General features: G+C 42.3%; 1 protein-coding gene across 2 annotated transcripts in view; it reads left to right on the top strand.

Annotated features, from left to right (window-relative positions):
• The window catches only part of LOC117750984 (FERM, ARHGEF and pleckstrin domain-containing protein 1), a 48,721-nt gene that overhangs the window by 19,076 nt on the left and 16,975 nt on the right, over positions 1–12,670 (top strand). For both annotated transcript variants that reach the window (XM_034562468.1, XM_034562469.1), the window contains exons 3-12: positions 6,744–6,848; positions 6,960–7,002; positions 7,178–7,256; positions 8,208–8,305; positions 9,065–9,179; positions 11,461–11,608; positions 11,783–11,878; positions 11,957–12,120; positions 12,252–12,320; positions 12,408–12,483. In XM_034562468.1, the coding sequence (XP_034418359.1) occupies positions 6,744–6,848; positions 6,960–7,002; positions 7,178–7,256; positions 8,208–8,305; positions 9,065–9,179; positions 11,461–11,608; positions 11,783–11,878; positions 11,957–12,120; positions 12,252–12,320; positions 12,408–12,483 (993 nt within the window). The remainder of the gene's footprint in view (positions 1–6,743; positions 6,849–6,959; positions 7,003–7,177; positions 7,257–8,207; positions 8,306–9,064; positions 9,180–11,460; positions 11,609–11,782; positions 11,879–11,956; positions 12,121–12,251; positions 12,321–12,407; positions 12,484–12,670) is intronic.

Raw genomic sequence — 12,670 nt, forward strand, 5'->3', positions numbered from 1 at the left:
TCCCGAATTTGAATCAGTCGCTTGTCCTGATATTTTGGTATCCAACCTCCTCTTTGTTCAAATCATTCAGTTTGTTGTAGCTGCTATACCGTTGCATTTTTACACGTCGGGAATTCATTAATGTGACTTGAATTTGGCACACCAGAATCTACATATTAATTATGTTCCTATTGATGCTTATGCACCGTATCTTAATGACATCCCATATTATGAATGTGCTCTCGCTGTCTTGATCTCTCCAACACACATAAGCAGACATCTCAGTGATTATGTAGATCAGTGTGTCTGCTCCAATATTAGCAAGCTGCTGTTTATATAGGCAGGGTGGCACATTTACTTATATTTGATTAACATACCTTGGATATTAATGTCTCCACAAGAATGTGTCCCATCTGTTCTTGTCCCTGATAACTGTGCTGTGGAGTATACCTGGCCTGTCACTGATCTGACTCAGCCGATGCCCAGATTGCTAATTCAACACCTGTTCCTCTGCCTCTTAAACTGCTCTGGCATTAATTTGAGATTTCTGATATTGTTTTACAGTCCCAGCAGCGTGACATGTTTTTAATTAGGAAACTAAATATAGAAACAGTTGCCCACACGATTACGGACGCCTACATTTCAGATTACTGCCCCCACGACTGATATAGAATTCAGATCTTAGGGGAAGTGTCCCTCTCAAATGAGACGTAAATGATACTGGTGTGCACTGGTTTGGGTTACTGGGAATAGGTGCATGAAACTGGAACCCCGGTTGGTTTGCACTTTGGCTCGGTGGACTGTGACAGATTGTGGATGGGATGTGACTATTCTGGGTTTGCAGTTTTTCCCGTTTTCAGATGACTGATGAGGACTTGGTGCCATTATGAAAGAATTTCAGTTTTTGGTTGTCCGTTTTGAGATTAATTTAGACTGCTAGTGTGAGATGTAATCTTCACCCTGCTATGTATAGTCTACTAGATAATCTCTTTGATTCAGCTCACTGATGTTTTATACGAAGACCATCTGTCCTGAGGCTTGCTCGGTACCTACTGACTGTTTAATCAATCCACATTATTTCAGAATTTCTTTGACGCCTGTATTCACACTATTTATGAAAGGCTTGTCTCTTTCATGGCCTGACCTTGTGGGAGTTGTCTCTTACAGTTGCACTTAATTAATCTCTTAATTAACCTATTGATTGCCTCCACTTTCACAGTTACAGTGCTCTACAGTATTCACAGCTGTCTCTTAATTCCTTAGGTGTTGCGGATTCCCTTCACACAATAATGAGGCACAGACACTGTAGTTACTATTCAATTTTCTTCAATTAAACCATATTTCCCACCCATTTTTTTTCAATTGCATTTCAATTGCTATATGCAAGCAAATCAGTAGTCTGAAAATATTTTCTAAAACGCAATTAATTTATATGAATTTATTTATTACTATACATTATTCCTGCATTTATTTCTAGCTTTCGAGATGGGCACTGATCCAGTGGCTGCAGCCACATCCATGCGAGTACTTTTACCTGATGAGCCAATTTAGGTCTGTAATGTTTTATTTCTAAATGTAATGAATGCAGAAATCATCCTATAGGTTTTTTTCTCAACTGGATGAGAACGATATGTTTTGTATTCATTTCCTGTCATAACTTATAACCTTTAACTTGAAACTATGGGAGAGTAGGATTTTTTTTTTTTTGGGAACAAAAGTATTTTTACAAGCCGTTTCCTTCTTGAATATCTCTGTGATAATACTGTAAAAGCCCATTAAAATGTACTACTCAGCTCTTCAGTCTGCTTTTATCTAGCTAAACTAAATGTGGAGTTTCTGCCTAAATGTGAAGTGACGTATCGCCCCTCCTCCTCAAGTGACAGTAATCCCTGCTCTGGGAAGGGGTGCTAGTTCAGAATAACCAGCATGGGTCCAGAATGTGAAGCTCCCTGAAAAGGATTCAGCCATATTTTTTTTATTATTTTGGGTAATTCTAGCTGACTGAAAACCCCCACTTGTCCTCTGCTTATTTTAATGATACTCCATGTTCAGCTCCTGCGTGACAGAATTTTTCTGTGTGTGTGTTAAACATAATACATAAGTAATAATACTTTATATTTGCAAGCACAGCAAAAAATGTTGGCACGTTTGGCTGAATCTGTGCCGCTGCTTGTTTAAACCACAACTGTTCTGATTTATGGAGCTCTGACTAACAGTGGGAGGTCGTCGCACAAATGCCCAGAGCTATGCACCGTTCAGCAGCACAGCGGTCACGACAGGACGCTTAATTATTCTTTATGCAAAATCAATATGTTTGGATGAGGAGGAGGACTGTTGAGGGGAGCTACCTCCATCTCAGCCCCTATTGAATCCAGGGGGCATTATTTTCATGGTTGTCCTGTGGGGGCCTGGAGGCGGGCCTACTGTGACAGAATTATTCTGACAGCTGTGGCAGCCCAATCATCACTTTTCCTTTCATTTCTTTGTTGATATTTTTGATATGCATTAGGAAGGGGGAAAACAATGTGGGAAAAGCCTATCATTTAATTACTTGTAAACGTTACACTGCTTTGAATGTTCTTTTGCTGAGTACGGCATCATGTTTTAGTTTAGGTATAATTATATTAAAGCTGTCCTAATTGCGAACGCACTAGCGCAAACATTCATTCATGGTCACATATCCGTATGTGCTGTGAGTGTATGTCGGTAACTTGACAGGCTTATCAGCCGGTGTGCCTCCCTCCACTGTTCTCTCTTTGTCAGCTACCCGCTGTAGTCGAGTCACCCTGGGAATCTCTGCAGCACATGACCTGAATCTCAATGAGCTTTAGTTGCCACTGACCTCTCTGTCCTACCCTTCCCTGACAGCTCGCCGTACACACTTGCTCCTGCGATTGCTCACTCACAGCATAGATGCCTACATGTGCTGTAACGTACTTTTAAATGGCATGTTTTCTTTTTAGCTTCATTGTGACAGAACCCACGGAGTATGGGACGGGCAGGGAATGCAGTCTTCACATATGTTCTCAATAACAGCACCAGGGGGATTCAGTGTGGGAATGTATCCGTCAGCTCGGCCTTGGGCAGTGTTATCAGAACATCCATGGTTCACTTAAAAGTATCTCAAATCGCTCTTGGGGCTTTTTTTTTTTGTTGCTTCTACGTCACACATTGTTGTGAAAAAATGCAATTCATCTGCTGAAGTCAGTTTGCAGGCCTCAAAAGTCAGTTTGAGAATATTTTTGTGTATAATTAATATTTTAGAAGCTCTATTAGTTAACCACAGGAAACTCCTTTTTCTTCTTCTTTCAAATCACTACTTAATTTGCTTATTCTGCCCCCTAAATCACATCATCTTTCATCTTTGACCTCGATCAGCTTCCTGTGATGTTGCTGAATGTCACAGCTGAAAACCTCCCGCCGTGAGATGACGGCTCCATGATCCGTCAAGATATAACTGAACCAGAAGGGGCCATTGGACCTGTGTTTCTCAAGACGCAAGACAATATTAAATGGAAGCAAATTTTGAAATCCCAGTTGATATCCGGTCCAACAATGGCTGACCATTTGCCCAACTCCTCCTCTATTGTACTCCCGAGACTCTCATATTCAACCATTTTCTTTGTTCTCTCGGTCTATCTGGAGCCCGAAGGCATTGGCAGTCTGTTTCCCACTCATGTCACCCACCCACCACACTACCCCCCGGGAGAGTTTGGTGAGCACTGCCCGGCCGGGCTTATAGCAAGTGAACTGGAACATACCAACAACTCCTGGAGGGGAAGAGTAGAGGGAACACAAAGCTACTTTACAACTGACCTTTATGGGCTTGTTTGTGCTGACAGGAGCTTACTAACAAGAGGTGGTGTTTTGGAGGGAGGGGTGTATTTGTTTTACTCTGAAGTGGAACCCAAGTTGACATGTGTATAGCCGTTGCTGTCATCTTTATTTAGCCTTCCTTTGTCAGCCGGGGCATGTGGAGGTCAGTGGAGGCGAGCACGTTAGCGCTCGTACACATGTAGACAGTAGGAGCATCCTATGAGCCTATGTTCAGACCTAGGCAGACACTCCCTGGGACTGGGATGCTGAATCAGGATGCAGCGCCTCACTCGGGTATTGGCTGCTCCTGTGTAAACTAGCTCCAGTGCTTTTATAGATGGAGGTAATAAAAATGGAGATTGGTGACATTTTCTTGGCATTGCGGATGATGACAGAAATGTCATCCGCTGAGCATGATGTTTTTTGTAAGACTGTAACCTTTCTGCTGGTGGAAATGTGGCGCATCACATGTGTGGAGAGAAGGATGAGAGATCATGTGTCAGCTGCACGTCACAGCTTCTGCTTTTGCAGCACAGTCGTGCACTTGCAATCCATCTGCATGCGTGCACAGTTGTCACGATGGGAATTTCTGTATGATTCAGTATGGGTTTAATAACGTCACATTGACACAGTAAACTATCTTTTGGCTTTACATCTTTCTGAGCTCTGAGGAAACCACAAACTCTTGTTGAATACAATATGTTGGTTCAGCTGCTTTTCTCTATCTTATATAATGACCTTGAATTAACAGCAAGCGAGAAACGTTAAGTGAGATGTTTAAGCTAGGAATAGCTGTTGGTTGGTCTGGAAGTCTAAAATATCCTAATAAATATTGAATGGATTGTCATGAAATTTGGTTCACAAAATTAATTTAGGTGGCCGCAAGAGGCCAAATACTCGCAAAACATATGACATCAGCTGCACATTGTGGTTGCCGCTAATACTAGCATGTAAACAATTTGAGCCCCTTTGCTCGCTGACATTATCATTTATCTCTAAGCAGTGCCTCACACATCTGCTCGCCTGGCTTTGGACCCTTTGTCTGGTTACATTTGGCAGTTACATTTGGCAACCATTAACAACCATCAATAACATGCCCATATCTGATAGGTTAGCAGTTCACTGAAGGCAGCCTGACCAGACATTGTTGGCTCCATAGATAACTGCCAAGATGCTGTTTATACAAACAGCGTTTAGGCCTTTTTCACTCGACATTTTGACGTGTCACAGTAGAAAGATCACGGGTGTAAATAATAAAATGAGCGTTGGCTGGATTTCTATTTAACTGCTTCAGTTTCCAGGTCCTGGTATTGTACGTGTTGTCATGATTTACTGAGACACTTGTGCTTTTCCTGTTATAAGTCAAAGCACCTGCTGATGAAGTGAACGCCAATGTCCACATGAACACCAATGTCCACATTGCTTTTGTGTACTTTTTGTCTTGTGATTATTTTTATATTGTTTTTTTTGTTTTTTTTTACACCTGTTGTGTAAGGCGTCATGTTTCATCATAACTTTATTGCATTTAGACTTTAGAATGAGGACTGTGTCACTAATCGTGTCCTCTGAGTGAGGACACTCGCTCAATCTCTGTGACCGGTGCTTCGTAAACGACAGCGCTCTCATGGTGTCGTCTCCAGCGGTGTCAAATGGCAGCGCCGTAACTCCGGTCTGCAGCAGCTGCATTTAATCAAGCCCTCGCTGGCTCTAATCAGCCTCTGCTTTACCCATCTCCGCTTGGCTCGTGGTCATTTTACACTGACAGCTGATTTACAAGGCTGGATATGAGAGTGAGATTGTGTGTGTGTTGGGATGCCCTCTGCACGGGTTGGGCCAGCCTGGAGAGCGATGGCGGTGCTGCACACAGGAAGGACATGCTTGGGGAGGAGCGGTGAGGGTGGGAGGCATGTTTGGGGAAGATTATGAATTCGGTTGTGGAAGTGTAAACCCTCTCACTAAGCTGGTAGAGCCTTTTTTTTTCTTTTTCTCTCTCTCTAAGCATTCATGGGAACTCAATTCCGTTTCATTCTTTGCCTTTTTGAAACACTACAGATTTACACGCTGGCAAACTCCTTTTATTGTCAGATGAAACGAGGATGTCAACACAGTGCACTTGTAGGAAGGGAATTCTCGTAGTAGTTGTCATTTTGTTCAAAAGGTACAGGAGAAACTCCTTGAAAGCACTCAGACGCAGCCCTGGATCATTATCCGAGCCAGGGGGAACTGCTACTGTAAACACATTGTGTAGCTGTGATTCGCTGTACGCTGGTGCAAACCAGTCACGGGGAAGCAGCCATGCAGAAGTACTCTTGTTGTCTGCCTGACAGAGCTCTGTGTCTCCTCGGGGCGTCTGTAACAGAAGTCCTGTTTCAGTGGAAATTCCTGACATTTATTTGACCTTCCATGGGAACCTCCTCCGCTCCAAAGTTGCGGTGTCTTTTTGAGATTTTTGGTGTTGGCCTCTAAGCCGGTCTCCAAGGGGTTTATTTGTACTGCATGTTGGGTGAGTGAGGACCGAGGCGGTCAGGGAGAATCTTTATCCCACGGCCGCTGGTCCATCAGTGACAGCAATGACACGGAAAACACAGATCAAAGACTGGGTCCAAACCCCTCCAGCTACAATAGCTTTTTGTGGCCGACTGTGTTGGTGAATGCCACGGTGGGAGGATGGAGGATTGAGAATGGAGGATGGCAGAGTAGCCATCTATTTCAGTGACATTAACTTCCTCTGGGTTTGACAGGTCTACTAAGCAGTTTGTCTCTCACAACTCTTTTGTGTCAAAGTCTTATCATTGGGCTTTCTTTAAGTTTGGGTGTTCTTTGTTAAAGAGTATAACATGCCACTTCTATTTAATTGCTGAGAACAACAAAGTTCAGATAATGATATTGATGGTTACTGTGCAGACTAGTGTTATTTTAACCAGTATTTATTTACCTTCTGTTCACAGCAAAAATCCACAGGCAAGGTGCTTTTTGATTTGGTGTGCTCCCACATGAACCTCATCGAAGGGGACTACTTTGGCCTGGAGTTTCAGAACCATCAAAAGATGATGGTGAGTGAGGATGAAAATGAAAGTAATACAGATCCATTTCTTGTACATCTCAGAATTAGCATCGCTTATAAACGGCTACTTAGCGATGTTTCTTTTTTTCTCCCCACACAGGTTTGGTTAGACCATATTAAGCCCATTATCAAGCAGCTTAGACGTAAGTATTTCTAAATGGGTTTTTTTAAGGCACCTTTTCTTTTAATGTTTCACTGTTTTATCTGGGCAAAATAGCCCTCAAATATTTTCTGCAAAGTCCAATGGGAGACCGACATTGTTTTATCTAGGTGCTAATAAACTGGCAACTGAATGTATTCTTTATTCTTACTACACAGGACCGAAGCACACAATCCTGAGGTTTGCTGTGAAGTTCTTTCCTCCGGACCATGCCCAGCTCCTGGAGGAGCTCACTAGGTGAGTTCTTTTACACATAATTCAACTCCTTTGTATACCTTTGTCAAGTTTATCCTGGAGTTGGCATTGCAATGTGCTTTTATTTACATTTTGTCAATGTGAATAACTTCAGTTGTGACTGAAAGTGAATGTAGAAGCATAAATGAGAATATGCCTCAGTTCCCAGGTGATTTATTCTCTCCTCAGCTTTGTATTGTGTCATGGCTGCCATGTTTCTGATTTAGCCCTTTGGAGATTAGCGTGGAGCTAATGATTTTCTGGTTTCTGTTTCCTCTACGTGGAGCACACTCATGACACACTCATGAGTTGATAAATGCTATGCATACAGAGATTAATGTCCCTCTGACATGCCCATGTAGTGTTATGCTTGGTTAAGACCTCAAAAAGCATAATTGAGATGTTTTTTCCTGCCAAAGCGAGCCTTCCTCCAGCATGAGGTCAGGAAGCAGCGCGATGCATTTGGAATCACAGTTTGATCATGTCCACTGAGGAAATGTGTAATACTTGTTATGCATGGACTTCTGACTTTTGGGTTTGCACTGGTTCACTAGTTTGTATTTTCAACTAATATTTAATTATAATGACTTATTCTTTCACCGTGTTGACCTTTTTATGAAGACTAACTTAGTTATTTCTCTGCCTTGCATCCAAGAGGAGCAGCTCTGTAACACAAGAGTCAGTAAATCTAGACTTCACTCAACCTATTAATTACTGAAATGTGCACCTGGCTTAACGTCTCTTGGAAGTCTTGTGTGAAGTTAAAAGAACCAGTGTAGATTATATTGAATCTGAAATGTAATTCAGTTACAGCAACTCCCTTGGACGTCCTGTTAGTATTCAGCAGTTTCACGGTGTTTCTAACTGACTTCCATTGGATCTTGCTCCAGCGCTCGATACCACCACCACTTCTCCTCCAGTGAATCTGTGAAAACGGTGTGCGTTTGTGTCCAGGTACCTGTTTGCCCTCCAGATCAAACAGGATGTTTCCTGTGGACGTCTGACCTGCAATGACACCAGTGCTGCACTGATGGTCTCCCATATTATCCAGTGTGAGTTCCTCATGGCTGCTTCCTCATTTAGAATCCACTGATTAGATAATTGGCTTTGAAGACGCACTAGGCTTTTTTTCTCACACAGCTTATCATCAAACATTGTCATATAGCACACTGCGCACCATCACAAATTGATTATCTGTGTGTTGCTATGGATACAATCTTGCAGAACGGCTTCAGAACAACCTCACACATCACGGTAGAAAATGCTGAGCAGTTTGTGTCTATTGTGTGTGTGTGTATATATATAAAGTAGACATTTAACAAAATAGTACTTTTAGGAAATGTCTTTCAGTATAAAGGTGTTCATCCCAGTGGAGTTCAGAGACTCAGTGAATCTGTGCAAGGAGAATTTAATCTGGTGGCCTTTTGAAATGGCCGTATAACAAATGTGTACACATATTTGGGTATCGCAGTGCCAAGTTTTTCGTGGGCTGCCGAGATCAGAAAACATGTGAATGAATAAGCCAATCAGATTTGGCTCCCCTTCATATGTCACTTGCAGGCTCATTAGATTAAACTGCCCACAGCTTGAGACCTACAGTACCTTTGCAAAGGTAAGGTGTTTCCGAGCCAATATGAGCAGACTGGCCTTTTTAGGCATACATAAGTATATTTAGGCAGACAGTATGAGAAAACAATGCATATTTGAACACTGAAGCATGTAAATGTGTTCTAGTAGGAACACACACAAAATGTATGAACCTGAAAACACAATAAAACTTAACTTTTTCCTTTCCTCTGCTCACTCTTTAGCTGAGATTGGGGACTTTGAGGAGAGCCAGTGTCGGTCACACCTCCTCAACAACAACTACATCCCAGAACAAATGCCCATGATTGACAAGATCATGGAGTTTCACTCAAAGAATATGTGAGTTTCTACAACTGGAGTAACGTGCGGTGTGCACACATCTTTAAATAAGGCATTTCTTTGATCCAGTTATAGTTTATTTTTACCTTTTCTTCATAACATCACCGAACCCAAGGCTGAACAATCTATTATTCTCTTCACCCTTGAACAGGATCAGTTGATTAAGAACTTGTGTGTGTCCCACCGGGAAGATTTATTATACAGGGGGAAATGCATTCGGGCAATCAGCCATCGAATGAATAGGTTCTTTCTCAAAAGTGCTCCGTGTAGTTCTTTATCATAGATCAAACTAAGAAAAGCTAATCATTTTAACTTATTCTGCAGCGTCTGGCCAGAAGTGAATATGAGTTTCTCGACCACTCGCATCAAAAGGCGGCATTGTTGCCAAAAAAGGACTGAAATCTTCCTTCAATCACACATCTGTTGTGAGCTTGGTTAGTGGGTTGGAAACACAGACTTTCAAGAGTCTATTCTCACTAGTCGACTGCAGGAGTTTAAGAGTGGTATGCTTCTGGGAGTATATTATTGGAAGCTTTCCAAATCTCCTCCCACCATCCTCCCTCAAAATGTCATCACTGCACATATTTGAATCCGAGCTTTGCCAACTCTCATCTCACCTCTACTTTACAGTGAGCCACGCCAGAGGTGGACACAGTTGGCAGGAGCTCCATTAGATTTGACAGCTCTGTTTCACTTGACCTTTTTCCAATTTTTTTTTTTTTTTTTTTTATAATTGATAACTGTAACTGTAGTTCTTTTTGCTGGGTGCCATGCAAAGTTAAATATCTCATTAAGTACCACACAGGAAACAGGAAGGCGTATGCACTGATAACAATTAGGAAAGTTGGTTAGTATTTTAAACCCTTCCCCCAACCTTCCACCACTGCTCCAAAAACTCTGATAAACACGAGGAACCTGGATCCTCTCAGACTTGGTCTTTTCACCTCAATTATTGAGACGCACAGCAGGACGATAAGATTTAATTTATTTGTCTAAAAGGTTAGCTGAAGGGATAATGAATACTACTCTGTGCACTTAAGTCAAAGTGTTAAAAGCTGGAGGTAAGATTAGTTCTTTTTATTTAGTTGTCACCCTCCCTGCTCGAGTCCTTTTTTAAATGCATACAATACCGATACATTAGGGCTGCAACTAACGATTATTTTAATAATCGATTAATCTGTCGATTATTTGTTCGATTAATCGATGAATCGGATAAAAATCGGGGCGTGGCTTGTCCATTAGTTCTCGCACAACGTTACGGGTCTCTCCGATGGTCTTTGCTCTACCGGCTTTTTTTTTTTTGCTCCGCTCCGCTCCGCTCCCAACTCAACTTTTCTTTTTTTTTTTTTATACTCAAACATCTCCGCGTCTTATTGGGTGGCGTAATAATCGCGCGACACAACGAATCGATAATGCAATTCATTGCCAACTATTTTAATAATCGATTTTATCGATTCGTTGTTGCAGCCCTACGATACATAGATGTATAGATACTGTTATTCAGTTTTATTCTATCTTTTTCTTACATTCATATATTCTTTCAACAAATCGCATGAAAAGACACCAGTAATGAGCGAGTCTAACACTCAATACTTCCTGACTCTCTGCCCTTTCTATGGTTCTCAGTTCCCAGTCACTCCCACACATGAATCTAAAAAAAACATTTATTTTTTTAAGAAGGCTCAGTGATTTCCTAAAACCGCTGGGCACTGTAGTTTATCGTGGATTAATACACGTGATGCTCAGGGGAGTATTTACAGCAGCAGGAGTGTGTGTGTGTGTGTGTGTGTGTGTGTGTGTGTGTGTGTGTGTGTGTGTGTGTGTGTGTGTGTGTGTGTGTGTGTGTGTGTGTGTGTGTGTGTGTGTGTGTGTGTGTGTGTGTGTGTGTGTGTGTGTGTGTGTGTGTGTGTGTGTGTGTGTGTGTGTGTGTGTGTGTGTGTGTGTGTGTGTGTGTGTGTGTGTGTGTGTGTGTGTGTGTGTGTGTGTGTGTGTGTGTGTGTGTGTGTGTGTGTATAGAATTAACTCAAATGAACTACAGTTCCCACGTTCATGGTAACGAAGACACGCACAGCAGTGGCTTATTTGTGTGTTTGAAATTGTTTATGACAACAATGAAGATGTTTGACAAATGAATATGTTTTGTCAGTTTCTGGCTCCACAAAAACTCGTATTGGTGGCACGCATCGTTTGTCGATTTATTTATCATTTGACAATACGGTAAATATAAAATTATCTCCAGCCTTGTGCTTTAACTCGTAGCTGTTGTGTTTTGTGTTGATAGAGGTCAAACACCAGCAGAATCGGACTTCCAGTTACTGGAAGTGGCGCGCAGGCTGGAGATGTATGGGATTCGCCTCCACCCTGCCAAGGATCGTGAGGGCACGAGGCTAAGCCTGTCTGTGGCGCCCACTGGGGTCCTGGTCCTCAAGGTCAGTCACAAGTTTGAAGGTCAACATGTGGCGTAAGGATGGATGGTGTAATACGTCGTCTGCGTGGTACAGATGTGATGAGAACTTGTGGTTCATTTGTGCTTTAAGTTCACTTCAAAAGATCTGTTTAGTCGTTTTAGCTTCAGATATAAAGGTTATTGTTCATCACTGCAGGGGCACACAAAGATTAACGCCTTCAACTGGTCTAAAGTGCGTAAACTGAGTTTCAAGAGGAAACGCTTCCTCATCAAGCTGAGGCCGGATCTAAATGTAAGTGAATCACACAGTGTAATATGCAAACTCCATCAGTGTTTGGTGGTGTAAGTTATGTTTTTGTGTGTACCCCAGAATTCATATCAGGACACTCTGGAGTTTTTGATGGGCAGCAGGGATTGTTGCAAAGTGTTCTGGAAGATCTGCGTTGAATACCACGCCTTCTTCCGCCTCTTTGAGGAACCTAAGCCCAAGCCCAAGCCTGTGCTGTTCACACGAGGCTCCGCCTTCAGATTCAGGTGAGTTTGCATCATGAAGCTGCTCTCTGCATCTCGAGGCCGCAGCGACACAACGCTGTCTCCCCATCGCTTAACAGTCTACGACAGCTCTCCCAAGAATGATCTCCTCTCCCCTCTCCTTGTCTTTGCAGCGGTCGCACACAGAAGCAGGTGATTGATTATGTGAGGGAGTCCGAGTTTAAAAAGATCCCGTTTGAAAGGTAATGGCTGCAACATTTGTGACACATTTGGTCGAGGAGAGGGTGCTCAGAGTGTCTCACACTGACCTTCAACATCCTGTCTGACAGAAAACACAGTCGGGTCCAACACAATATCCGCCTGTCGCCGTTGCCTTCTCCGCGCCACCATGAAGTGTCAGCAGAAGTGAGTGGTTTTAGTGCATCTACTAAAGGATCTCATTATGGTCATTATGTTGTGCTTCCATTCACACAACAAAAAGCCGAAATGGCACCTTGTCTAGTTTTTCTTTTCAATTAATTTAAATTGAAAACGTTTTAAATTAAAACGTATTGAAAAGAAAAACATTACATTTTGAAATTGTTCTTTTTAT

Source organism: Cyclopterus lumpus, chromosome 21 (genome assembly GCF_009769545.1).
Source record: "Cyclopterus lumpus isolate fCycLum1 chromosome 21, fCycLum1.pri, whole genome shotgun sequence".
In the NCBI taxonomy this organism is placed as follows: Eukaryota; Metazoa; Chordata; class Actinopteri; order Perciformes; family Cyclopteridae; genus Cyclopterus; species Cyclopterus lumpus.